Source organism: Mauremys mutica, chromosome 24 (assembly GCF_020497125.1).
Source record: "Mauremys mutica isolate MM-2020 ecotype Southern chromosome 24, ASM2049712v1, whole genome shotgun sequence".
NCBI classification, from domain to species: domain Eukaryota; kingdom Metazoa; phylum Chordata; order Testudines; family Geoemydidae; genus Mauremys; species Mauremys mutica.
The window spans coordinates 11,999,530-12,027,075 of NC_059095.1; the positions used below are offsets into that span (position 1 = coordinate 11,999,530).

A 27,546-nucleotide genomic window follows, 5' to 3' on the forward strand; every position below is an offset into this window, starting at 1 on the left:
TTACTGGGAATCCCCAGGCCAGCCTGCCCCGCACTGGCCAGAGCGGCCCCAGCTGCTTAATTGGTGAACTGTTTAAATGAAATATTTGTAACCGTTTTGTAATGGTATTTACATCCTTACACCCACTGACTCCAAGGAGAGCTGAGCTCCCTTCAGGCCCAGGCCCTAACCAGCCATGCACCTGTCTGTGCAGTTGATGGGAGAGGAGATCACCCGGAAAGCTGCACTGTCCATGCTGGGTTCAGAGCCACATCCCGGGGTGCCCCGTATGCCTGTGCCAGGCCCCCCAGGAGCAGAAAGGCATGAGCCAGCTGTGCAAGCCACAGTCGTCTTGGAGACCCTGTGCAAGGGAACAGGCTTCACAGGTGCATTCTGGGACAGGACTTTCCTGCTCCCTGTGGAGGGGGGCCGGGGAAATGAGCTGGGGTCTGATGGACGGGTTCGTGGGCAGCGCAGATTCCTGGGTGGCCCTGTGCCTCACACCCCACGGCCAGGGACAGGCTGAGTAGATGCCTCCCAGCCTGAGCTCTGATGGGGCCAGGATGCAGCCTCCAGCCTGAGTGGTGGAGGGTCAGCGTGTCTCTCGCTTCCCCACCTCCTTTCCTGGACCCACGCCGGCCATGCCAGCAAGGGCTCGAGCTTTGCTCTCCAGCCACCACTTGGACTCGTGGGAGCGGCACCCGCCCCAGGGATCTTCCCTTTGGGCCCGTCCTGTGTTTCCCGGCTTTGATTGTCCTGTGCCCTGCAGAGGCTCCTGTACGCAGGCAGACAGGATGCCCCCTGCTCTGGGGAAGCTCGGCATGGGGCAGGTTTTGCACCTGCCTGCCTCAGACTCTACAGGGTCGGGTGACTCGAGCTCCATGTAGGGGCACTGCTCAGACAGGCAGTGCTAAGCCTGGGGCGGTAGCTGTCATTTGGGGGGCGGGGAGGGGGGGAGCTTCTGCCCCTCCAGAGTGTCTGAGCACAGCTTGAGTGTGGAGTGTGAGCTCTGCAGAGGCGAGGTGCTGCTCCCAGCTTGTGCCCCTGGGGCAGGAGTCAGCAGTGTGTTTACACGCAGAGGCAGAGTGATTCAGGTAAGAAAGGCCTGGTGGCTCGTCTATGCCATGCAGCTTTTAGCGACAAGGCTGTGTCGACGCAGCCTTGTTGCAAAACGTCAGCATGTCCGTAAACGCTCTGTCGGTACTTTTGCTGACAAAATACTTCCCGTTCCATTAGCTTTGTCAGCAGGAGCGCGCTCCTTCCGATACAGCCGCATTCACACTGCCACTTGCGTCGGCAAAACTTTTGTCTTTGGCCGGGGGGGGAGGGGCTTTTTAAAGTTTTGTCGACGCAAAGTTTTGTCGACAACTTTGCAGTGTAGACGTACCCTTAGATGAGCCTGTAAAGCAGGAATCCCAAGGGCGGTGCCAGCGCGGGTTTGAAGACAGAAGGCAGGGAACTCTGAAAAGAGGGAGCTGTTAAAAAGAAGGGGCCATAACCAAGGGAAGGAACAGCATGTGCCTTATCCCTGGAGTATCTGAGCCCCTCGCAATGTCTAACCAATTTCTCCTCCCAGCCTTTCTAGAGCAGGCCTGTTATCCCCATTGTACAGATGGGCCACTGAGGCACACGCAGACTAAAGGCCAGATTTTCAAAGGGATTTAGGCACCTAGTGAGATTTTAAAAAGTGCCTAGAAGGTTCAGTGCTTTGTAAATCCCACTAGATTCCTAGCTGCATCTTGGGTGCCTAAAAACCTTTGAATCTCTGTCCCTGAGGCACTGGCCTGGGGTCAGACAGGAAGTCCGTGGGGGACTCTGAGGGCATCTGTGTCTGCTGCAAAACAAGAGGCGTCTGATAGATGGGAGTAAAACCAAGGCAGCCAGTTCTCGGAGACTCCAGCAATCGGTCCCGGGCGATGGAGAAGGACGACAGCATGAAAAGCAGCACAGAGGTCAGCTCTAATATTTAGTTAATTTTCTTTATACAGGAATGAGATACAGGGCTCCTAGCAGCTCATTTCTAAATGATCTGCCAAAAAAACCTGATTTTTTTTTTTAAGGTATCTCAGGTGCCTAAGTAGCCCCTGGAATCACGGATAATGTTGTCCCCTCCGGCCTGCCCAGTTCTGAAATGGTGCCCTGGTAGCTGTAGATAAGGCGGACGGCGGGTGCTTTCCTCTCCCCATCCCAACTTGGGGCCACGGGGGTTGGGCCCCATGTAAGGAGCTGTCGGGGGCGCATGTGTGGGGATGTTTGTTCCTTCCCTCTTCCAAGTTGGGTTCATTATCTCCAGGACGTGTTGGAGCCAATCAGCAGAGTTTCCTAGCTGGGGGGCGGTCAGTGCTCCTGTTCCTTGCAGGAAGGAGACGGACGTTCCTGGCAGTGGAGTTTTACTTTCAATTTCCCCAGTCGTGTGATTTCTCCGAACTTGGATTGAGTTTCACTTCTTGCCTCCCAGCCCTTTCCAGCCAGTGTTCAGCTCACGCAGCGTCTTCTCACTACACTTCAGCAACTGCCTTCCTAGGAAACAAAGCCGAGCTGCAGTAGCTGCTTCATCCCAGCCACGGAACCGGAACTTCTGAAAACTGCAGGAAGGTAAAACCTGTAGAGTCCTCAGCAAGGTGATGTATGAGTGACCCTTCTTACTCGACAGGTTTGCTGCACGTCTTCATTTCAGATCTGCGGAGAACAGCCCGTTAGTCCTGGAGCTAATTCTGCAACTGCTCCATACACAAAGATCCCATGGAAGCACCTTGAGGGTCTAGCAGTAGAATATCCGCTCTCTATGATATTTATACAGGGTTCAAGCAGTTGTAGGACGAGGCCGTGTGATCTGGATTCTCACTCTAGATGCCTGAGGGGGCAGATCAGTGGCCAAGGCCCAGGCAGATCATAGACTCTGCTGAGCCCGCCCCTTAGTGCACAGCCTGGTGCTGAGTGTGGAATGTGGGAGCTGGAGCTGAGACCCACCAAACTCATCTCATGGATGCCACCACAGCTCCAGTAGAGGGGAACAATGTTCAGTCCCTACTGGGCTGGATTCAGACCAGTAAATGGCTCTGCAGCCCATTAGCAATGTGCTGAAACAGTCCCCTAATTAGTGCTAATTGATGAGAAGGTCCATGTGTATAGTACATCTCAAAGTAACTTAATAGGCAGCAGGTTTTAAACAAATAAAAGGAAGTTCTTCTTCATGAAGCGCACAGTCAACTTGTGGAACTCCTTGCCTGAGGAGGTTGTGAGGGCTAGGACTATAACAGCGTTTAAAAGGGAACTGGATAAATTCATGGAGGTTAAGTCCATAAATGGCTATTAGCCAGGATGGTAAGGAATGGTGTCCCTAGCCTCTGTTTGTCAGAGGATGGAGATGGATGGCAGGAGAGAGATCACTTGATCATTGCCTGTTAGGTTCACTCCCTCTGGGGCACCTGGCATTGGCCACTGTCGGCAGACAGGATACTGGGCTAGATGGACCTTTGGTCTGACCCGGTACAACCGTTCTTATGTTAGAAGAATGTTAAACCCAAAAGTGCGGAAAAGGCAGAATTCTCTGTCTGGGAGGACGCTGGAATGAACGTGGCTCTAGACACGGTGTGAAACGGTGAATGGAGCAGTAGTTCAGGCTGGTTTTGTTTGTTTTCTCCTTTGTTCTGGCTACTTGATGTAATCTGGTTACAGTCTTTAATGCCAATCTGCTTACATGTTTTGATGGACAGGTCTGGGTTCTTCTGGATCCTCCCACCCACTCAGCAGGGTGCATCTTCTTTATTTTTCCATATGAATTTATTCAGCGGTGCCTCCACCCCCCTCACTCCTTCCTGGCAGGGTCACCAGGGCAGTTTAGGAGGAAAATTCTACCCACAGGGGAACCCCCACTTACTTGCCAGATACGTGGAGACTCCCAAGAAATAACACAAACACATACAATATATTCAACACAATAATTATATGAAACAGGAGACAAATATAACATAATGGGTAACACTATTGTTAGGGGTCACCGGTGCCCACGCTGCTAATACCCGTGACTTTCCCCAGTCACGTGACTTGATGTAGCAGATGTAAGATCAGTGTCGCGTTGGTACACGTACCTTGTTGGGGCCCTTGATGACCGATGACCACGAGATCTTCTCTCCCGTGGTTTAGCCGTGTGGCTGACGGGGTTCAGTAGAGCCCAAAGGACTCACAAGTGGGAGGAGGTGGTAAGTCCCTCCACAGGGCGGGTGTAATACGCAGCAGGTTATAAAATCCCCAAAGCCTCACTCCCTGGCTTGAGGACACCGTTCGGGGAGCAGGGGGTCCCCAAAACAAGTTCCCCGACTGACTGACTAAAAGCTGGTGCCCTCACAAACTCCATGAATGATCCTCAGGGTCAGAGCTGACTCTGGACGCCTCGGTCACTGCAGAGGGGCTGATCTCTGCTGGCCGGGATCCTCGTCAGGCAGGAGTCAGGCTGCTTCGGTCCCAGGGTTTCCCCTCCCCACAAAGGGGTGCAGGGCTCAAGGTGCAAGTTACACAACTACACTAGCATCCAAACTGTCGTCTCCCAGCCCAGCATCCAGACACACCCCCAGCAGCCCTGGACTAGCAGCCAGAGCAGAGCTGACCGTGTGGGGACTGGGCTCCTCTAGGGAGCTCGAGGGGGAACTCAGCCTGGCTGGGGAAAGTTTCCCAGCAAAACTCTACAAACTGGGACTCACCAGGGGAGAGGGGAAAACCCAGCGGAGGGATCTTGCTTTCAGGTCCGTAGAGGCCAGTTCTCAGGGGGAACCCTGCATGCAGGCCTGGGACTCCCCTGCTCCCCACACAGCTAGTCCTGCCCTTGCCCTGGCTGGCTCCAGACTGACTCCAAAATGGCTTCTCCCCTTTCCTGAGCAACCTGGGAGGGGGCATCTCACTCCCTAATGGTTGCCGGGCAGACTCCGAGTGCATGGGCGCCAACTTATATGGGCTCTTGGAGCTAAAGCCCCAGGAATATTCATAATCAGGGGCTCTGCTCCACCAATATTTGGAGCTAGATTTTCCCCCCTCCCCGGAGCTTCCCTGCCTGAATGTGAAGAGAGCGCACAGCGCGTCTCTCTCTCCTTTGCTGCTGCTGCCGTAGCCTAAGGGCTGCAGCATTAGCATAAGAGGAATGCTAACTACTGCTGAAGCACTCAGGAGGGGGAGGGGAGGGGGCCTCCCCTCTCCTGCCCCTACCTGGAGGAGACACAAACGGGCCAGGAGACAGACATCACTCACCTTAGCAGCTGCTGGGGCTTCCGTGAGTGTTTGACCCTATGATTCCCCCCCAGCCCCAGTCCCAGCCCCTACTCCTACCCCCAGTGAGGCACAGCAGGCTGCACAGGGGAGGCAGGAAGCCACATGTGAAGGCAATGCCCCCTCCCCCAGCACCCACCAACCCACCCGCCACAGGAGGGATGGGAGAGGGAGGCTTCCTAGACCTGAGCAGCTGGGGCTTGGGTGAATTTTATGACACCCTGCTCCCCCGTCCCATAGCCAGCCACCACCCTGCCTACCCCACTTCTGCCCCATGCTGGGCAAGGGGCAGCCCCATCCACAGTGAAGTTATGGTGAGGGGCAGCAACATGGAAGGCCACCTGTGATGGCAACCCCCCCCCACCCCCTAGTACCCATCATAGGGGACGGGAGTGAGCTTTCTGGACCTGAGAGGGGCCCTAGGAGCATGTGCAGTGACTGTGGTGCAGAGTGAGTGTGCTGGCGGGGGGGAGGAGGGGTCCCTCCCCTGGAGCTTGCTGCTGCCAGTGGTGGTGATGGGGAATCCTCTCTGGCCCTAGCCCTGGGGCAGCCTGTCTGCACCCCAAGTTCCTCATCCTCAGCCCTGCCTCACCCCAAAGCCTGCACCCCCAGCACCGAGCACTCTCCTGCACTGTGAACCCCTCATCCCCAGCCCCACCCCAGAATCCTCACCTGAGGGGAAAAACATGCAACTTAAATTTGGTGGTCAGTTTGGAGTATCATTGTATTTAGCACAATATTTGATTATTTTACACCCTTCAAAGTATGTAACTGGTCGTATACAGGTGTTTTCTCTGAATACTGTCTGGGTGCCTCAGTTTCCCCAATGCATTTCTTAAGGCTCTAGATGGTGGGATAAGGGGGTGTGATTGTTGTAAAGCCCTAGAGGGCCAGTGTGATGCCGTCTGCACAGAGAATGGCTGCAACCCTGCCTCCAGGCAACTGATGGCCTGGGCCACTCTCCTGCAAGGTGCCAACTGAAGGTGTTGGAGAACAAAGAGATCAGGTGGCCTCCTAATGCCTGGAAAAGAGACAAAGGCCGGAGGAGGGAGTGTCAGTGCCTGTGCAGACTTCCGGGAAGCGCATGGTGTGGAAGGGGATGCTGGGATGCTTTGGAACAACTCCATACAAAGCCAGTCAGGACTCTGGGGGAGCCTCCTCTCTCTGAGCAGACTGTCTCCAGGGCAAGAAGCTTACACCTTCCTGGGTCTGACCTCGGAGCATTCAGCCCTTCCACACCATGCACTGTCCGCAGCGAGTCTGCCCAGGCAGGTCCTGGGGCAACCAGAGGTCCCTGCACCCCAATTCCGCAGTCAGATGTGACTCTCAGCCAGACAGTAAAACAGAAGGTTTATTAGATGACAGGGATACAGTCTAAAACAGAGCTTGTAGGTACAGAAAACAGGACCCCTCAGTCAGGTCCATCTTGGGGGGTGGGGAGCCCAGACCCAAGTTCTGGGCCTCTCCCGATTTCCCCAGCCAGCTCCAAACTGACACTCCCTCCTCTGGCCTCTGTGTCTCTTCCGGACAAGGAGGCCACCTGATCTCTTTGTCCCCAACACCGTCAGTTGGCACTTTGCAGGGGAAACTGAGGCACCCACACAGTATTCAGAGAAAACATTAAGAACATTCCCACTTTGTCACAACAGGTGCAACAAAATTTAATACCGTATATTGAAGCAGGCAAGTGCTGCTTCTGACTTTCCACTTTTAATTGACCCTTGTAATCTTGTGGTGCTGACGCATTGTAGCTTCATTTTATATCAGCTTACAGGGTGAGAGCGGGGGGGGAGGGGGACCACCATTTTGGGCCCCACCAAAAATTATACGAACCTGCCGCCTATGTCTGAGTGTGCCTTGGCTTCCCCTCCCTAGCAGGGACAGTGCCCCTCCCTGAGCTGCCGGCAGACAGAGCCCCAGGAATCTAGGTCATCTCCTTGGGGGTTACACTTTTTTGGCTAAAGCAGCTTCCAGAAAGGTGGCCAGTGTGGATCTGAAGACATCAAGAGATCGAGAATCCACCACTTCCCTTGGTAGCTTGTTTCCATTGTAATCATAAGAAACCGTTTTATTTTAAATCCAGAAAACTACTTGACTTCATCAAAATCAAGGGTTTGGGGCACCAGGACTGACACGCTAATGATTTTCTTTTCTGCTCCAGTTTAGCATCTAAAATGTCAAGCTACGTCATTCAGGTTGCCAACAACAGTAAGGGATCTGTCGCTGTTGCTGTTAGTACCAATCCGGTTTTACAACTGTTGGGCAATTCTCTGGTTGTGACCATCCCTGCCTACGAGCTCCTCAAGTCATTCTTCACTAAAGACGAGCTGCGAGTTTCACCAGGGGAAACCTCAGTTGTAAACAAAGTTGGTATCTGGAAAATCTTCACCTATGGAGTTGGGTTGACAGGAGCAGAATGCTACTACGTTACGGTGACCAGAGAGGATGATGAGTGGGTGGCTGTGTGTCAAACTCCTCTGCATTGCACCTGGATTGTCGATGATGACAAAATCTACCGGGAAGATAACCTGTCGATATGCAAACCATTTAGGTAAATTGATTTTTCTCCTTCAGATTATATCACTGTAACCCAGAATCCCCAACCTGAAATCTTCAAAAACCACCAGTCAGACCCCATGAAATCATGCAACTGGCTTAACAATCATGATGAAAATGAAATGTTCTGCTCTTTTTCTTTGCCATTTGGTTTCAGCCCTTAGGGCTCACTCGGTTCATGTTTTCAAGTGTTTCTCTGCAACCATAAGAGCTAGAAACTTACTTTCAAAACAAAATGAAAGCTGAGATTCTCATGTAATAACATGACTCCAAGAGCTGGGGCTTTCAGACAAATACCAAATATCATGAGATTTGCAACCAAATTGTGAGAGTTGGCGATGCTGGTAACCTGACTGTCCCTAATTTTTAAAAATCCATTCATAATCACTAATTATACAGAAAATCCTACATTGAGGTTACAAGTCAGAAAATGCCAGAATTATTATTGCCTCTTCAATCTGAATTACACCCCCTCTTTGCATGTGCATTATGACTGAGCCTTCCTCACCGTCACAGAGGAAGTCTGAGACAGAGCTAGGGACAGAACCCAGCTCCCTGGCTTCTAGTCAAATGCCTTAACCCACTTCCTTTCTTTACAGCTTTCGCCTCATTCACTGTCTGTTCTGTGCACTGAATGAAGCTCTAGTCCTGTGGATAAATGGGAATCACATCATTAAAGGCTGCCATGATGCATACGCACAAGGGGCGGAATTAAGGTTGCACAAGCAACCTCACTCTGCCATTTTCTAACTTCTGTGGGCGTGACTTGGCAACCTGAATGAAGTCCCTCTAATGGAACACTTTCCGTATGTCATTTCCTTTGCTTTTTTAAAAATTCCATCCCATGAAGCCACACTGAGGTCACATGAAGCTGTGCGGTGGGCAAGACCTTTTGAAACTTAGGCCATTTATTAGGTGCCTCACTGTGGCTTCTGGTTTTGGGAATCTTGGTCCATTTTGTTTTACTTGCTCTAGATGTAAAGGACTTCAAAGGAGATTTTTTTCAAAGGCCGTTAAGTGCCCCATTCCCATAGACTTTCACTGGCAGTTAGGTGCCTAACTACCATTGGTGCCCTTGAAAGTCTCCTAATTCATTGAGTGACGTCTTTGTTCTCCTATGATGGAACGGTACAGAAAGGAGGCAAGGAACAGTCTTCGCTCAGTTCTTCACAGTCGCATGTAAATCTTGGCCAGACCCCTAACCTGTGTAGCTGGACTAAAGAGGCTGGTTTGGTTTTGCAAATCTTGATCCATTAACCCAGTGGTTTTCAAGCTTTTTAGGCTGCGTACACCCAAACACTGTAGTCTACCATGTACCCCCATCAGAAACCGGGTCATAACAGACCTATGATTAGCTTGCCAAATCTTACTTAATAAAATGTGTTGCCCACCGTTACGGGATCTTTCCTGTACCCGCTCACGTGCCCACTTTGAAAACCTCTGCATTAAACTTTTCTTTTGACATAATCAACCCTCAACCCAGGAGATTGTTAGGTCCTTGCGTCAATTTTATCTAAACTACCAGATCTGGTGGTGTTCAGTAAAAGTCTCTGCTTTTGTCCCATCCTTATAATGGGCAAACCAGGGGATGGGATGGAGAGGCTGGGTTCTGGGTACCACACAATGTCGTTAGATTGAGTGTGGCCTTGCAAAAACAAACATCGGGGTGGTTCAGTTCTAGATTTCCTTTTGACCTGAGTCGCTCAGCGTGAGACCAGGGGAAGAAGGTTGGTTCGTATACAAGGTCCCAGTTTTGCCCATTGCTATTCTGTTGGGCCCTTTTTCTGGGGAGATGTAAGGCAGGGAGGGGGTTAGCGTGTGCATGAAAACTTTGCTAATGAATCTGACACTTTCGAAGCACTTTTCCTGCTGGCAGGACTGACACTAATCATTTCCTTTCTGATCCAGTTTTGTACCTGATAAATCCAGCTACATCATTAAAGTTACCAACAAAACCAAGGAAGTCATCAGGGTTGTGGTTCATGAAGATCTGCTATTCCGAGTGCTGAGCAATGGTCTACTAGCAATTTCAAGCCATGTGAGTGACAGTTACTTCACGTCAGGGGTTACAGTTTGTCCAGGAAAAACAAAAACTATTCATAAAGTAAACCCCAAGAATTTATCCTCCTACAAATCCATTGCTGATGTTGCAGGCATGGTAGATATGTCAACCTATTCTATAAAGGTGTTCAGGAAAAGGGATAAACAGATCACTCAGTGTAACACCCCTTTGCATTGCACCTGGATCGTGGAGAGCCATGGAATGTGGCAAGAAAATAAACCTACAGAAGTTTACAAATTTCAATAACATGCTTTTCTCCTGCTGCTTGCTTATAAAAATATCGAGAAGACGACGACCCCAATGAATACGCCTTATAAATCCATGGGGCTTTGCCAATATTTGCTTTAGGAGCCAACACAACAGTTGTGTGTGTCCTGGTGACTAAATATGTGAACTAATCATTTGCAACAAATAATTTATCTGACAAATTTTGAATAAATCACTTGCAATAATTTGTCTTACTATTTAGCCAGTTCCACTGAGGCAAACGTATTCACCGCTTCTTTGTGACAATTGAATAAACTCTCTATGAATATATTTTTCTCCCCTTCTTTATTTCAGAGAAGAATCTAAACCAGGGGTAGGCAACCTATGGCGCGGGGGCCGAAGGCGGCACGTGAGCTGATTTTCAGGGGCACTCACACTGCCTGGGTCCTGGCCACCGGTCCGGGGGGCTCTGCATTTTAATTTAATTTTAAATGAAGCTTCTTAAACATTTTAAAAACCTTATTTACTTTACATACAACAATAGTGTAGTTATATATTATAGAGTTATAGAAAGAGACCTTCTAAGATGTAAAATGTATGACTGGCATGCAAAACCTTAAATTAGAGTGAATGAATGAAGACTCAGCGCCGTACTTCTGAAATGTTTAGATCAGGGGTTGGCAACTGTTGGCTCCAAACCTATGATTGTTTCTCTTTCACACATTACTCTATATTCTGAAGCCTTGTCTGCACACACAAGATTTACTGCTTTCACTGTACTGGTATAGCTTAAAGCAGTACAGCGCCCACGCAGTTTGGATGCAATTATACCAGTATAAAGTTGGTGGTGCCTATACCAAAATAGCTTATTCCTGTAATGGAAGGGAAATTCACTATCTGGGTATGAGGCACCACTATACCAATATGACTGCCCCCACTGTGGGGGTTGTGCTGATTTTAACTATTTTGCTAAACAATCACACCCTGAACCAAAACGGTTACATTGGGTCAAAAGTGGCATGTGGACCAGGCCGCAGGAAGAGGAGACAAGTCAGTTCTTCAGGCCCTGGCCGGCTCCATTATCGTCAGTGGGCTCAGGCCCATCCCATTGTTTTGGGTGAATCTCAAGGTCAGCGCCAGAGGCTGCCTGGTAGGAACGGCCCCTGGTATGGGGCCACGGCCACGCCTCCCTCCCTCACGCTGCCAGGAGCTGGCCCTGAGTGCAGCTGCTGCCCCTAGGAGAGGGACAGCGTGTGCTCCCCCGGCAGGGCTGGGCAGCCCTGCTGCTTGGTGTTGGGGGGGCAGCATGGCTTGGCCTCACCTCCTCCCTCCCTCTCTGGAACGGTCTGACCCATGTGGCACTTCAGGCTTTGATTGCCTCTGCAGCGTAGACTGTCTCTCTTGATCTCGGATACAGGCCAGGGAGCTGCCCAGGAGAGAGTTCCCGAATGCCCTGCAGCCAGGGCCGTCCTTAGGATTTATGGGGCCCTACACAATATTATTAAACTGGTGCCCTATGCCTGACGGCAGCCCGAGCTCGCAGCCCGTGGGGGACGAGGGGGGAGGGACAAGGCAGCGAAGGATAACGAGACACCCGGCCCGCCTCCCATGGTGGAGAGTCACAGTTCCCCGCAGAGACCCCCGTACCCTCTCCCTCAGGCAGAATGGACGTGCAGAAGGTACCTAATTAAAAGCACTAAACTTGGGAATAAAAAAATGTCAGTCACAGGTTTTTTGATATGGCCTGAAGTTTGTCAGATTTATTTGCAAAAACTTTGTAGTAAGGGTGAGTCACCTGTCTTGCGGAATACAACATTCAATATTAAGGAATACATGATGCAGCTCTTCTGTTTTACATTTTCTTAAGCAGTATTTCTCAGCTGATTTTATATTTTAAATGTACTCTTAAGCCTTCATAAAGTAATCATGCCAGATTACTACGTATTTAACTCACTGAAACAAAGACATTATATTAAATTAATCAGTCACAGAGGTTTACTGCATTTATAACAATGTTCATTGCTTTTAGAAAAAGGGAATACTAAGTTACTGTGTGTGATCTCCAGAACAATAGACATGTTTATGAAATTTCACCAACTTTAAAAAATGTTTCCAAAGATTTTTAGGCATAACAAAGGATTTTATATCTTACCAAGGTACTGATTTTGCTGGAGGGGTCTCTTAAAACTAGTTCATCCGATAGTCAGAAGTAAAGAGAGAGAAACTTTGTCCAGCTATCTGGAAGGACGGGGTGTTGTCCCTTTAAGGGCTCTCTTCAATGGGGCTGGTGAAGGGAGAAAGGGACGGATAGGAAGACTTTGGAAGCAAGTTTTTTTTTACTATAATAATTAAAATGTGTATTTTAGATAAGGGTGGGGGGTCTTTTGAAGGATTTATTTAAAAAACTGAAGATCCTAGGGTGACCAGACAGCAAATGTGAAAAATCGGGACAGGGAGTGGGGATTAATAGGAGCCTATATAAAAGAAAAAGACCCATAAAATCAGGTTTCAGAGTAGCAGCCGTGTTAGTCTGTATCTGCAAAAAGAACAGGAGGACTTGTGGCACCTTAGAGACTAGCAAATTTATTTCAGCATAAGCTTTTGTAGGCTACAGCCCACTTCTTCGGATGCATAGACTGGAACCTATAGTGAGGAGCTATACACACACATACAGAGAGCTGGAAAAGGTGGGAGTTGCCCAGCCAACTCTAAGAGGCCAATTAAGTAAGGGGGGGGGAACCTTTTGAAGTGATAATCAAGGTAGCCCAGTACAGCCAGTCTGATAAGAAGTGTGAGGATACTTCCAAGGGGAGATCTCAGTGTTTGTAATGGCTCAGCCATTCCCAGTCAGGGCATCTGGTCACCCTAGAGAGGATCCAAGCATTTAAGGCTAAAGATAATTGTGCATCTAAAAATCTATGCAAGGATTTTTTAGAGCTGTGATTTTAAAGCACATTTTAAGCGAAGGTCCTGCAGACTGACATGGTCTGAGTAGCTCTGACAGTCCTGCACAACTGGGTTTGTCAGTAAGTTCAGAAACTTGACAGTAGATCCCTGGGCTTTGGCAAATGCCCGTTAAGCAGCTTCATTACTCCTCGAATGGCTCTTTGACAGTTTCAAGGTTGTGCTAATAGGTCTGGCAGGCTGGAGGCTGTTTCATTTTTAACTACTAGATCCCCTCCCAAGGAAGACTCACCGGGCTGCAGCAGCCAGCTGTGGGAGGCTGCAGGAAGGGTCGGAACAGGGACTGGCAAGCCAGGAAGATGGACACTAAGACCCAGTGGTGCCCCACGCCGCTGCAGCATATGTCGCGTATTCCTGCCTCCTGCCTGTGGGCACTTGGGCGTCTAATCCCTGTGCTGAAGTCGGATTTAAGGGGCGTTCAGCCCTGTGGGAAGGCTGGAGCCAGGCTGGTTTGCTCCCGATAGCAGGGGTGACAGGTTTGTAGAAATATAACCTGCCCCCCCAGAACTCTGCCCTGCCTAAGGCTCGGGGGGGGGAGGTCTGGGGTGCAGGCCCTGGGCTGGGGAAGGGGACTGGGATGCAGGAGGGGTGCAGGCTCTGGGAGGGAGTCTGGGGATGGGAGGGGGTGGAGGGGTGAGGGCTGTGGGGTGTGGCTGGGGATGAGGGGTTTGGGGTGTGGGAGGGGCTCAGGGCTAGGGCAGAGGTGTGGGGTGAGGGCTGTGGGGGTGGGGCTGAGGGGTTCATGATGCAGGAGGGGGCTCGGCTGGGGCAGAGGGTCAGGGTGTGGGGGGGTGAGGGCTCTGGCTGGAGCTGGGGATGAGGGTTTGGGATGTTGGAGAGGGTTGGGCTGGGGCAGGTCTGGGGATGAATTTGGGGTGCAGGCAGGCTGCCCCGGGGCTGGGGCCAGAGAGGAGGACTCCCCCCAACCCTCTCTCCGCTGGCAGCATTGAGCTCTGGGGGAGGGGCCCCCTTCTCTTCCCCTCCCCCCCCAGCAGCACACTCGCCTCGCCCCACTGTCATTGCACATGCTTCTAGGGCCCCTCTCAGGTCCAGGTAGCCCCCTCACCTTCCCTGCGGTGGGTGCCCTGGGGGGGGAGGGGGCTGCCATCACGTGCGCCTCCTCCCCTGCTACTGCCCCTCACTGTAGCCTCACTGGGGGTGGGGGATGGGGCTGCCCCTTGCCCAGCCTGCGGAGGGGGGCGGGGGGAGGCTGTGCTGGTGGAGGGTCCCGCTGGAAAGGGGAAGGGTCTGAGGGGGAAGGGCAGCCTGCCCCGCCACTCGTGGTTGGGAGGCACTAGGACCCTGCGGCGGCAGTTGACACCCGGAGCCAATAGAGTGGAGTCAGGGTGGAGCTGCAGGGGAGATGCAGGGACACTCCGGGTCCCGGGGGAGGTGCGCGGGGGCAGCAAGTGGGGTAGGGGGACGTTCGGGGGAGGTGGGTGGACGGGGGAGAGGCCTGGCCCCAAACATTGGTGGAGCTGGGCGCCCGGCCCTCAATATTGCTGGAGCCCGGGCACCACGGGCCCATACGACTCGCCGCCCTGCCCGGAAGAGATTGTAAGTGCTTGGGGCAGGTGTCATCTGCGTTTGTACAGCACCGAGCACAGCGGGGTCCTGGTCCAAGGCTGTGGCTCCTAGGTGCCACCACAGGAAAGCTGGTCAGCAGGGGGATAGCTCAGTGGCTTGAGGATTGGCCTGCTAAACCCAGGGTTGTAAGTTCAATCCTCAAGGGGGGGCACTTAGGGATCTGGGGCAAAATCAGTATTTGGTCCTGCTAGTGAAGGCAGGGGCTGGACTCAACTCAATGACCCTTCAAGGTCCCTTCCAGTTCTAGGAGAGAGGATATCTCCATTAGTATTTTTTGTTTTATTTATTTTTTTGTCTTGTCTGTCGGGACTCCTGGATTCTGTTCCTGGCTAGGGCAGCAGAGTGGTATGGTGGTTACAGGCAACCTAGCCCCACACACAACTTGCCACGCTTATTCTGAAAGGCAGAGTGGTGCAGGAGATGAGCTTTGGTCTGTCCTGTTAGAGACCTGGGTTCTGTTCCTAGCTGCGCACTGTCCCCGCTCAGTATCCTGTACCGTGAGCAGGGGGTGATGGGCTGGGTTAGCATGAAGAGCTGTGAATGGCCCAGAAGTATTAATAGAAGATATTGGAAGAGCCCAGCCTCGAACTTGCAGCCTTGCAGGCTGCTACACCTCCCTCAAACCTGCAGTGTGTCTCCAGGACAGAGCCCTCTCGCTCGGCCTCAGCCGGACTTGGTATCAGAAGTGCAGGCGGGTGTGACCACGCTGCCGAATGCAGGAGTGTCACGTGCGAGGCAGGACCCGGGGCAGGTCTGGGTGTAGAGCTGTGAAGCCAGAAGTCAAGTCAGAATCAGGTTTGGGTCTGTCGGTTCAGACTCTCGAACCCTGTACTCGGGTCAGTGGGATTTAAATGGGGCTGCTCAGGTGAGTAAGTGTTGGTGGGATCAGCGCTAAATCTCGTCCTGCACTAACGTGCAGCCAGCCCTGCCCTCATTCCCCCAGGCATCACCCCTCAGACGTCCCTCACATGCCACTGGACTCAAGGGGATTATGCGACTGTCAGAGCGCCAGGATCTGGCCCTCACCCATTGCTCAGATACAATTCTGGTCGTCTGTCCATCTTGTAGCACCTAACAGTCACTTCTCATTGACTGTAAGGCCAGGAGGGACCATTAGATCATCTGTGATCTCCTGCGTAGCACAGGCCAGAGAACGTCACCCAGCGATTCTCGAGGTATCTTCCAGAAAGAGCCTCCAGGTTGGATTTGTAGCACTGGGTTCTAGTTGTATTTGTTCACAAGCCAGCCTGGCTTATGACTCAGAGCTGGCAGAAAGCCAGGCCATTTCCCAGAGAAACTAGGATGCTACTGAGATCCAAGGTCAACTCCACCTCATTATGCAATGAGAATGGACATTAAACCTAATACGGTTCCAGAGGGGGAAGTGCTCACGAGCATTTCCTCCATGCAAGATGAGCCATAGATTCATAGGTTTTAAGGCCAAGAGAGACCATTCGATCATCTAGTCTGACACCTGTATTGCGCAGGCCATTACATCCCACCCGTCTCACTCTGTTGAGCCCAATAACTTGTTTGGCTGAAGCAGCTTCCAGAAAGGTGGCCAGTGTGGATTTGAAGATATCAAGAGATCGAGAATCCACTGCTTCCCTTGGTAGCTTGTTTCCATTGTTAATCATAAGAAACAGTTTTATTTTAAATCTAGGAAACTTCTTGACTTCATCAAAATCAAGGGTTTGGGGCACCAGGACTGACACGCTAATGATTTTCTTTTCTGCTCCAGTTTAGCATCTTAAAATGTCAAGCTACGTCATTCAAGTTGCCAACAACAGTAAGGGATATGTCACTGTTGTTGTTAGTACCAATCCGGTATTACGATCATTGGGTGCATCTCTGGTCGTGCCTACCTACGAGCTCCTCAAGTCATTCTTCACTAAAGGCGAGCGGAGAGTTTCACCAGGGGAAACGTCAGTTGTAAACGAAGTTGGTATTTGGAAAATGTTCACCTATGGAGTTGGGTTGACAGGAGCAGAATGCTACTACGTTACGGTGACCAGAGAGGATGATGAGTGGGTGGCTGTGTGTCAAACTCCTCTGCATTGCACCTGGATTGTGGATGATGACAAAATCTACCGGGAAGATAAACCGTCGATATGCAAACCATTTAGGTAAATTGGATTTTTCTCCTGCAGATTATATCACTGTAACCCAGAATCCCCACCCTCAAATCTTCAAAAAAACCCATACAATCATAGAATATCAGGGTTGGAAGAGACCTCAGGAGGTATCTAGTCCCACCCCCTGCTCAAAGCAGGACCAATCCCCAACTAAATCATCCCAGCCAGGGCTTTGTCAAGCCTGATCTTAAAAACCTCTAAGGAAGGAGATTCCACCACCTCCCTAGGGAACCCATTCCAGTGCTTCACCACCCTTCTAGTGAAAAAGTTTTTTCTAATATCCAACCTAGACCTCCCCCACTGCAACTTGAGACCATTGCTCCTTGTTCTGTCATCTGCTACCACTGAGAACAGCCGAGCTCCATCCTCTTTGGAACCCCCCTTCAGGTAGCTGAAGGCTGCTATCAAATCCCCCCTCACTCTTCTCTTCTGCAGACTAAACAATCCCAGTTCCCTCAGCCTCTCCTCATAAGTCATGTGCTCCAGCCCCCTGATCATTTTCGTTGCCCTCCACTGGACTCTCTCCAATTTGTCCACAACCCTTCTGTAGTGGGGGGACCAAAACTGGACACAATACTCCAGGTGTGGCCTCACCAGTGCTGAATAGAGGGAGAAAATCACTTCTCTTGATCTGTTGACAATGCTCCTATCAGTCAGGCCCCATGAAATCATGCACCTGGCTTAACTATCATGAATTTAAAAATAAAATGTTCTGTTCTTTTTCTTTGCCATTTGGTCTCTCAACCCTTAGGTCTCACTCGGTTCATGTTTTCAAGTGTTTCTCTGCAACCATGAGAGCTAGAAACTTACTTTAGAAATAAAATAAAATGAAAGCTGAGATTCTCATGTAATAACATGACTCCAAGAGCTGGGTCTTTCAGACACATACCAAATATCATGAGATTTGCAACCAAATTGTGAGAGTTGGCGATACTGGTAACCTGACTATGGTAATTTTAAAAAATCCATTCATTTTAGTCACTAATTATATACAAAATCCTACATTAAGGTTACAAGTCAGGGACTCAAAAGTCAGGAATGCCAGAATTAATTTGGTTCAACCTGAATTTGGACCCATTTTTGCATGTGCATTATGACCGAGCCTTCCCCACCATCACAGAGGAAGTCTGAGACAGAGCTAGGGACAGAACCCAGCTCCCTGGCTTCTAGTCAAATGCCTTAACCCACTTCCTTTCTTTACAACTTCTGCCTCATTCACTGTCTGTTCTGTGCAGTGAATGAAGCTCTAGTCCTGTGGATAAATGGGAATCACATCATTAAAGGCTGCCATGATGCATACGCACAAGGGGCTGAATTAAGGTTTCACAAGCAACCTCACTCCGCCATTTTCTAACTTCTGTGGGCGTGACTTGGCAACCTGAATAATGTCCCTCTAAGACCCTACACAATTTCCGTATGTCATTTCCTTTGCTTTTTTAAAAAAATTCCATCTTGTGAAGCCACACTGAGGTCACATGAAGCTGTGCGGTGGGCAAGACCTTTTGAAACTTAGACCATTTATTAGGTGCCTCACTGTGGCTTCCAGTTTTGAAAATCTTGGTCCATTTCGTTTTACTTGCTCTAGATGTGAAGGACTTCAAAAGGAGATTTTTTTCAAAGGCCGTTAGATGCCCCATTCCCATAGACTTTCACTGGCAATTAGGTGCCTAACTACCATTGGTGCCCTGGAAAATCTCCTAATTCATTGAGTGTCGTCTTTGTTCTCCTATGATGGAACGATACAGAAAGGAGGAAAGGAACGGTCTTCACTCAGTTCTTCACAATCGCATGTAAATCTTGGCCAGACCCCTAACCTGTGTAGCTGGACTAAAGAGGCTGGTTTGGTTTTGCAAATCTTGGTCCATTAAGCTTTCGTTTGGCATAATCAACCCCCATCCGCGGAGACTGTTAGGACCTTGCTTCAATTTTATCTAAACTACCGGACCTGGGGGTGTTTTGTCTCCTCTTATGGGCAAACCAGGGGATGGGATGGGATGGAAGAGTTGGGTTCTGGTGCCACATAATATAGTTAGCTTGTTTTTGCAAGGCCACATTCCAACATCAGGGTGGTTCAGTTCTAGATCCACTTCTGATCCGAGTTGCTCACCGTGAGGCCACGAGAAGATGATGTGTTCATATACAAGGTCCCAGTTTTGGTCCATTGCTATTGTGTCTCTATTTGTTGCTTTCTCTGGAGAGTTGTAAGGTGCAGGAGGAATAGGGGTTAGCGTGTACATGAAAACTTTGTTAATGAATCTGAAGCTTTTGAAGTGCTCTTCCCGCTGGCAGGACTGACACACTAATCATTTCCTTTCTGATCCAGTTTTGTATCTGATAAATCCAGCTACATCATTAAAGTTACCAACAAAACCGAAGAAGTCATCAATGTTGTGGTTCAGGAAGGTCTGCTAACCCAAGTGCTGAGTCATCGAGGAATTCTGAGCTATGTGAGAGACAGCTACTTCAACTCCGGCGTTGCAGTTGATCCAGGAAAAACAAAAACCATTAATAAAGTGAACCCCAAGAATTTATCCTCCTACAAATCCATCGCTCATGTAGCAGGCATGTCAACCCATTCTATAAAGGTGAAAAGGGATGAACAGATAGCTCAGTGTAACACCCCTTTGCATTGCACCTGGATCGTGGAGAGCCATGGAATGTGGCAAGAAAATAAACCTACAGAAGTTTACAAATTTCAGTAACATGCTTTTCTCCTTCTCAATATTATTATGAAGACGACCCCAATGAATAAGCCTAATAAATCCCTGGGGCTTCGGCAGTATTTGCTTTAGGAACCAACACAACAGTTGTGTGTGTCCTGGTGACTAAATATGTGAACTAATGATTTGCAACACATAATTTATCTGACAAATCTTTTCACTTTTCTTGAATAAATCACTTGCAAATAATTTGTCTTACTATTTAGCCAGTTCCACTGAGGCAAATAACAGCAAAATAAGAAGTCAGCAGAATGTATTCACCGCTTCTTTGTGACAATATAATAAACGTTCTATGAATATATTTTTCTCTTCTTTATTTCAGAGAAGCATCTAAACCAGGGGTAGGCAACCTATGGCACGTGTGCCGAAGGCGGCACGCGAGCTGATTTTCAGTGGAACTCACACTGCCCGGGTCCTGGCCACCGATCCGTGGGGCTCTGTATTTTAATTTAATTTTAAATGAAGCTTCTTAAACATTTTAAAAACCTTATTTACTTTACATACAACAATAGTTTAGTTCTATATTATAGACTTATAGAAAGACTGTTGGCTCCAAACCTTTGATCATTTCTGTCCCACACACATATGCACAGTTTGTAAGAATAGGGCGAGAATATGTGCATATTCTGAAGCCTTGTCTGCACACACAAGATTTACTGCTTTCACTGTACTGCTATAGCTTAAAGCAGTAGAGTCTCCACGCAGTGTGGATGCACTTATACCAGTATAAAGTTGGTGGTGCCTATACCAATATAGCTTATTCCTATAATGGAAGGAAAATACATTATCTGCGTATGAGACACCACTATAGGCGCCAACTTTCCCCAGCACCGGTGGGTGCTCCTGCCCCCCCCCCCGACTCCACCCTTTCCCCACCCCTGCCCTGCCCCCATTCCAATCCCCTCCCCAAAGTCCCTGCCCCAACTCCGCCCCCTCCCTGCTCCTATTGGACCTCTTCCCCAAATCCCGGCCCCACCTCTTCCCTGAGCGCGCTGTGTTCTCCCCCCTCCCTCCCAGCCACTCAAAACAGCTGTTTCGCAGCGAAGCGCTGGGAGCCAGGGGGGAAAGCAGGCACGCGGCGCGCTCAGGAGAGGAGGCAGAGGGGACGTGGACGTGAGCTGGGAGGGGGGGAGCTGCCGGTGGGTGCTGAGCAACCACCAATTTTTCCCCGTGGGTGTTCCAGCCCTGGAGCATCCAGGGAGTCGGCATCTATGGACACCACTATACCAATATAACTGCCCCCACTGTGGGGGTTGTGCTAATTTAACTATTTTGCTAAAAAAATCACACCCTGAACCAAAACAGTTACATTGGGTCAGAAGTGGCATGTGGACCAGGCCGCAGGAAGAGGAGACAAGTCAGTTCTTCAGGCCCTGGCCGGCTCCATTGTCGTCAGTGGGATCAGGCCCATCCCATTGTTTTGGGTGAATCTCAAGGTCAGTGCCAGAGTCTGCCTGGTAGGAACTGCCCCTGGTATGGGGCCATGGCCACGCCTCCCTACAGGAAGTGCAGGGGGCATTGTGCCTATGGGAGGAACAGCGCTGCCAGGAGCTGGCCAGAGTGCAGCTGCTGCCCCTAGGAGAGGGACAGCGTGTGCTCCCCCGCAGGGCTGGCCAGCCCTGCTGCTTGGTGTTCGGGGGGCAGCATGGCTTGGCCTCACCTCCTCCCTCCCTCTCTGGAACAGTCTGACCCATGTGGCACTTCAGACTTTGATTGCCTCTGCAGCATAGACTGTGTCTCTTGATCTCGGCTACAGGCCAGGGAGCTGCCCAGGAGAGAGTTCCCGAATGCCCTGCAGTCTGTGGGCACTTGGGCGTCTAATCCCTGTGCTGAAGTCGGATTTAATGGGCGTTCAGCCCTTCGGAAAGGCTTGAGCCAGGCTGGTTTGCTCCCAGAAGAGATTGTAAGCTGCTTGGGGCAGGTGTCATCTGCGTTTGTACAGCACCGAGCACAGCAGGGTCCTGGTCCAAGGCTGTGGCTCCTAGGTGCTACCACAGGAAAGGTAATAAGGTGGCAAAGGGGGAGGTAGGTATCATGGGATGGAGATTCAGACCTGGACTGAGTTCCTGGCTGTGCTTTCCTATGTGACCTTAGGCAAGTCACTTTCCCTACCTTGGCTCAGCTTCCCATCTGTCCAGTGAAGATGATAATGCTTCCCCTCCGCTCGGTGGGGACAGCTCCTCTGCAGTTTGGGATATTACAGCGGGTAGGGCCCTGTAAGTACTTAGATGCTGGTTTGAAAAGTTTCTCCCGCCCTTCCCATCTCTGTGTGTCTGTGACTGTCTGGAGCAGGGCTCTGGAATTGTTTCTAGGCTACGTTTCAATGGGTAGTGCTAAGCCTAGAGGGAGCTGGAGCCAGTACACAAGACCATGGGGTAGCTGTAGATAAGGTGGACGGTGGGAGCGTTACTCTCTCATCCCAACTCAGGGCCATGAGGGTTGGTCCCCGTGTAAAGGGCTGTCAGGGTAGCATGAGCGTGTGGAAGTTTTTCCTTCCCCTGATGGTATCTCCCCTGCCAAGTCGGGTTCATCATCTCCAGAAGGTGTTGGAGCCAATGAGCAGTTTCCTGGACGGGTGTTGGGAGGGTCAGTGCTCCTGTTCCTCGCAGGAAGGAGACGGATGTTCCTGGCAGTGGAGTTTTACTTTCAATTTCCCCAGTCGTGTGATTTCTCCGAACTTGGATGCAGCATTAACCTTTGAGTTTTACTCTTTGCCCCTCAGCCCTTTCCAGCCAGTGTTCAGCTCACGCAGCGTCTTCTCACTACACTTCAGCAACTGCCTTCCTAGGAAACAAAGCCGAGCTGCAGTAGCTGCTTCATCCCAGACATGGAAGCGGAACTTCTGAAAGCTGCAGGAAGGTAAAACCAGTAGAGTCCTCAGCAAGGTGGTGATGTACGAATGACCCTTCTTACTCGACAGGTTTGCTGCACGTCTTCATTTCAGATCTGCGGAGAACAGCCCGTTAGTCCTGGAGCTAATTCTGCAACTGCTCCATGCGCAAAGATCCCACGGAAGCACCTTGAGGTGATGATCTAGAGGTAGAACCGCCGTCTGGGAGGACACTGGGATGAACGGTGCTCCAGACACGGTGTGAGGGGGTGAAACGGTGAATGTAGCAGTAGTGCCGGGTGTTATTTGAGTCACTGTTTGTTTTGTTTTCCCCTTTATTTTGGTTACTCCATGTATGTTGAGCTACCAGAGCTGCCCCTTTAAAAACCCAGGGCGGGGCACTCGATGGAGCTGCCCGGGAAGGTCTGTGGGCAGAGTGGGTCTGTGCCGAGTGCCCTTCCTGCAGCTGCAGGGTGGCAGAGACCCTGCCTGCGGGAAGCACCCTAAAGACAGGGCAGGACTCTGGGAATGGGGTTCTCCTAAGACAGCAAAGCCTGTCCCTTGGGAGTGTAACACGCACCCTCGTTTCAGCCCCGCGGGGCCGTTGGGACATAGTTACACGAGCACATGATATTTTTCCCCTGCCTGGGTCATTGGCAGAATTTAACCCCAGGATCTTCGGGTCTATAGCAAGACCCCTCTCCCACTTGCGCTACAGGAATGACGGGCAGAAGAAGCCGGCTGTTACCCTGTGTGTGGATCACCCCATGGCGGGGGGGGAGACGCACTCTGCGAGTGCGATACACGACTGTTTGTGAGACAGCTCTGCCGTGTTGTCTGTCGGGACTCCTGGGTTCTGTTCCTGGCTAGGGGAGCAGAGTGGTATGGTGGTTACAGGCAACCTAGCCACGCACACAACTTGTCAGGCTCATTCTGAAAGGCAGAGTGGTGCAGGAGATGACCTTTGGTCTGTCCTGTTAGAGACCTGGGTTCTGTTCCTAGCTGCGCACAGTAACCTGTGTCCCCGCTCAGTATCCTGTACCGTGGGCAGGGGGCAGTGGGCTGGGTTAGCACAAAGGGCTGTGAATGGCCCAGAAGTATTAATAGAGGATATGGGAAGAGCCCAGCCTCGAACTCATAGCCCTGCAGGCCGCTGCACCTCCCTCTAACCGGCAGTGTGTCTCCGGTACAGAGCCCTCTCGCTCGGCCTCAGCCGGACTTGGTATCAGAAGTGCAGGTGGGTGTGACCACGCTGCCGAATGCAGGAGTGTCACGTGCGAGGCAGGACCCGGGGCAGGTCTGGGTGTAGAGCTGTGAAGCCAGAAGTCAAGTCAGAATCAGGTTTGGGTCTGTCGGTTCAGACTCTCGAACCCTGTACTCGGGTCAGTGGGATTTAAATGGGGCTGCTCAGGTGAGTAAGTGTTGGTGGGATCAGCGCTAAATCTCGTCCTGCACTGATGTGCAGCCAGCCCTGCCCTCCTTCCCCCAGGCATCACCCCTCAGATGTCCCTCACATGCCACTGGACTCAAGGGGATTATGCGAGTGTCAGAGCGCCAGGATCTGGCCCTCACCCATTGCTCAGATACAATTCTGGTCGTCTGTCCATCTTGTAGCACCTAACAGTCACTTCTCATTGACTGTAAGGCCAGGAGGGACCATTAGATCATCTGTGATCTCCTGCGTAGCACAGGCCAGAGAACGTCACCCAGCGATTCTCAAGGTATCTTCCAGAAAGAGCCTCCAGGCTGAATTTGTAGCACTGGGTTCTAGTTGTATTTGTTCACAAGCCAGCCTGGCTTACGACTCAGAGCTGGCAGAAAGCCAGGCCATTTCCCAGAGAAGCTAGGATGCGATCGAGATCCAAGGTCAACTCCACCTCTCATTATGCAATGAGAATGGACATTAAACTTAATATGTTTCCAGAGGGGGAAGTGCTCATGAGCATTTCCTCCATGCAAGATCAGCCATAGATTCATAGGTTTTAAGGCCAAGAGAGACCATTCGATCATCTAGTCTGACACCTGTATTGAGCAGGCCATTACATCCCACCCATCTCACTCTGTTGAGCCCAATAACTTGTTTGGCTGAAGCAGCTTCCAGAAAGGTGGCCAGTGTGGATTTGAAGACATCAGGAGATAGAGAATCTACCGCTTCACTTGGTAGCTTGTTCCCATGGTTAGTCATAAGAAACAGTTTTATTTTAAATCCAGGAAACTTCTTGACTTCATCAAAATCAAGGGTTTGGGGCACCAGGACTGACACGCTAATGATTTTCTTTTGTGCTCCAGTTTAGCATCTAAAATGTCAAGCTATGTCATTCAAGTTGCCAACAACAGTAAGGGATGTGTCACCGTTGTTGTTAGTACCAATCCGGTATTACGTTCATTGAGTGAGTCTCTGGTCGTGCCTACCTATGACCTCCTCAAGTCATTTTTCACTAAGGACGAGCTGCGAGTTTCACCAGGGGAAACCTCAGTTGTAAACAAAGTTGGTATCACAAAAATCTTTACCTATGGAGTTGGGTTGACAGGAGCAGAATGGTACTACATTAAGGTGACCAGAGAGGATGACGAGTGGGTGGCTGTGTGTCAAACTCCTCTGCATTGCACCTGGATTGTGGATGATGACAAAATCTACCGGGAAGATAATCTGTCAATATGCAAACCATTTGGGTAAGTTGATTTTTCTCCTTCAGATTATATCACTGTAACCCAGAATCCCCAACCTCAAATCTTAAAAAACCATCAGTCAAGCCCCATAAAATCATGGAACTGGCTTAAGAATCATGAATTTAAAAATAAAATGTGTTCTTTTTCTTTGCCATTTGGTCTCTCAGCCCTTAGGTCTCATTCAGCTCATGTTTTCAAGTATTTCTCTGCAACCATAAGAGCTAGAAACCTGCTTTTACAACAAAATGAAAGCTGAGCTTCTCATGTAATCACATGATTCCAAGAGCTGGGGCTTTCAGACAAATACCAAATATCGTGAGATTTGCAATCAAATTGTGAGAATTGGCGATGCTGGTAACCTGACTGTACCTAATTTTTAAAAATCCATTCATAATCACTAATTATACAGAAAATCCTACATTAAGGTTACAAGTCAGAAAATGCCAGAATTATTATTGCCTCTTCAATTTGAATTTGGCCCCCTCTTTGGCATGTGCAAGCAGCCTTCCCCATCATCACAGAGGAAGTCTGAGACAGAGCTAGGGACAGAACCCAGCTCCCCGGCTTCTAGTCAAATGCCTTAACACTTTCCGCCTCATTCACTGTCTGTTCTGTGCACTGAATGAAGCTCTAGTCCTGTGGATAAGTGGGAATCACATCGTTAAAGGCTGCCATGACGCATACGCACAAGGGGCTGAATTAAGGTTGCACAAGCAACCTCACTCTGCCATTTTCTAACTTCTCTGTGCATTACGTGGCAACCTGAATAATGTCCCTCTAAGACCCTACACACTTTCCGTATGTCATTTCCTTTGCTTTTTAAAAAAAATTCCATCCTGTGAAGCCACACTGAGGTCACATGAAGCTGTGCGGTGGGCAAGACCTTTTGAAACTTAGGCCATTTATTAGGTGCCTCACTGTGGCTTCTAGTTTTGAAAATCTTGGTCCATTTCGTTTTACTTGCTCTAGATGTGAAGGACTTCAAAGGAGATATTTTTCAAAGGCCGTTAGGTGCCCCATTCCCATAGACTTTCACTGGCAATTAGGTACCTAACTACCGTTGGTGCCCTGGAAAATCTCCTAATTCATTGAGTGTCATCTTTATTCTCCTATGATGGAATGGTACAGAAAGGAGGCAAGGAACGGTCTTCACTCAGTTCTTCACAATCGCATGTAAATCTTGGCCAGACCCCTAACCTGTGTAGCTGGACTAAAGAGACTGGTTTGGTTTTGCAAATCTTGGTCCATTAAGCTTTCGTTTGGCGTAATCAACCCCCAACCCAGGAGACTGTTAGGACCTTGCTTCAATTTTATCTAAACTACTGGACCTGGGGGTGTTTTGTCCCCTCCTTATTATGGGCAAACCAAGGGATGGGATGGGATGGAAGGGTTGGATTCTGGTGCCACATAATATAGTTAGCTTGTTTTTGCAAGGCCACATTCCAACATCAGGGTGGTTCAGTTCTAGATCCACTTCTGATCCGAGTTGCTCACCGTGAGGCCACGAGAAGATGATGTGTTCATATACAAGGTCCCAGTTTTGGTCCATTGCTATTTTGTCTCTATTTGGTGCTTTCTCTGGAGAGTTGTAAGGTGCAGGAGGAACAGGGGTTAGCGTGTACATGAAAACTTTGTTAATGAATCTGAAGCTTTTGAAGTGCTCTTCCCGCTGGCAGGACTGACACACTAATCATTTCCTTTCTGATCCAGTTTTGTATCTGATAAATCCAGCTACATCATTAAAGTTACCAACAAAACCGAAGAAGTCATCAATGTTGTGGTTCAGGAAGGTCTGCTAGCCCAAGTGCTGAGTCCTGGAGGAATTCTGAGCTATGTGAGAGACAGCTACTTCAACTCCGGGGTTGCAGTTGATCCAGGAAAAACAAAAACCGTTAATAAAGTGAACCCCAAGAATTTATCCTCCTACAAATCCATCGGTAATGTAGTGGGCATGGTAGATATGTCAACCCATTCTATAAAGGTGAAAAGGGATGAACAGATGGCTCAGTGTAACACCCCTTTGCATTGCACCTGGATCGTGGAGAGCCATGGAATGTGGCAAGAAAATAAACCTACAGAAGTTTACAAATTTCAGTAACATGCTTTTCTCCTTCTCGATATTATTATAAGCAAGCAGCAGAAGACGATCTCAATGAATAAGCCTAATAAATCCATGGGGCTTTGCCAGTATTTGCTTTAGGAGCCAACACAACAGTTGTGTGTGTCCTGGTGACTAAATATGTGAACTAATGATTTGCAACACATAATTTATCTGACAAATCTTTTCACTTTTCTTGAATAAATCACTTGCAAATAATTTGTCTTACTATTTAGCCAGTTCCACTGAGGCAAACAACAGCAAAATAAGAAGTCAGCAGAATGTATTCACCGCTTCTTTGTGACAATATAATAAACACTCTATGAATATATTTTTCTCCCCTTCATTTCAGAGAAGCATCTAAACTGTTGGCTCCAAACCTTTGATTGTTTCTCTTTCACACACAACTGTATATTCTGAAGCCTTGTCTGCACACACAAGATTTACTGCTTTCACTGTACTGGTATAGGTAATAAGGT

General features: G+C 49.7%; 3 protein-coding genes across 6 annotated transcripts; all 3 read left to right on the plus strand.

The window, feature by feature from the left end:
• Nucleotides 1-1,360: 1,360 nt before the first annotated feature.
• Nucleotides 1,361-27,362, plus strand: LOC123356022. 3 transcript variants are annotated; one of them, XM_044998954.1, is made up of 4 exons: nucleotides 22,109-22,328; nucleotides 22,414-22,494; nucleotides 24,589-24,972; nucleotides 26,680-27,362. In XM_044998954.1, the coding sequence occupies exons 1-4, from the start codon at nucleotides 22,297-22,299 to the stop codon at nucleotides 27,065-27,067; spliced, it is 885 nt and encodes a 294-aa protein (XP_044854889.1). In that variant the 5' UTR covers nucleotides 22,109-22,296; the 3' UTR covers nucleotides 27,068-27,362. The 3 variants fall into 3 exon arrangements, with proteins under 3 accessions (XP_044854891.1, XP_044854889.1, XP_044854890.1); XM_044998956.1 differs by lacking the exons at nucleotides 22,109-22,328; nucleotides 22,414-22,494 and adding an exon at nucleotides 1,361-2,574; XM_044998955.1 differs by lacking the exon at nucleotides 22,414-22,494 and having other exon boundaries at nucleotides 22,110-22,328.
• LOC123356023 lies at nucleotides 2,465-10,375 on the plus strand. Of its 2 annotated transcripts, none has more exons than XM_044998957.1 (3): nucleotides 2,465-2,600; nucleotides 7,400-7,789; nucleotides 9,703-10,375. In XM_044998957.1, exons 2-3 carry the CDS (start codon nucleotides 7,413-7,415, stop codon nucleotides 10,100-10,102), a joined length of 777 nt encoding a protein of 258 aa, XP_044854892.1. In that variant the 5' UTR covers nucleotides 2,465-2,600; nucleotides 7,400-7,412; the 3' UTR covers nucleotides 10,103-10,375. The 2 variants fall into 2 exon arrangements, with proteins under 2 accessions (XP_044854892.1, XP_044854893.1); XM_044998958.1 differs by having other exon boundaries at nucleotides 2,494-2,600; nucleotides 7,405-7,789.
• LOC123356025 lies at nucleotides 14,460-19,755 on the plus strand. Its single transcript, XM_044998959.1, has 3 exons — nucleotides 14,460-14,584; nucleotides 16,361-16,740; nucleotides 19,073-19,755. The coding sequence occupies exons 2-3, from the start codon at nucleotides 16,370-16,372 to the stop codon at nucleotides 19,449-19,451; spliced, it is 750 nt and encodes a 249-aa protein (XP_044854894.1). The 5' UTR covers nucleotides 14,460-14,584; nucleotides 16,361-16,369; the 3' UTR covers nucleotides 19,452-19,755.
• Nucleotides 27,363-27,546: the final 184 nt, after the last annotated feature.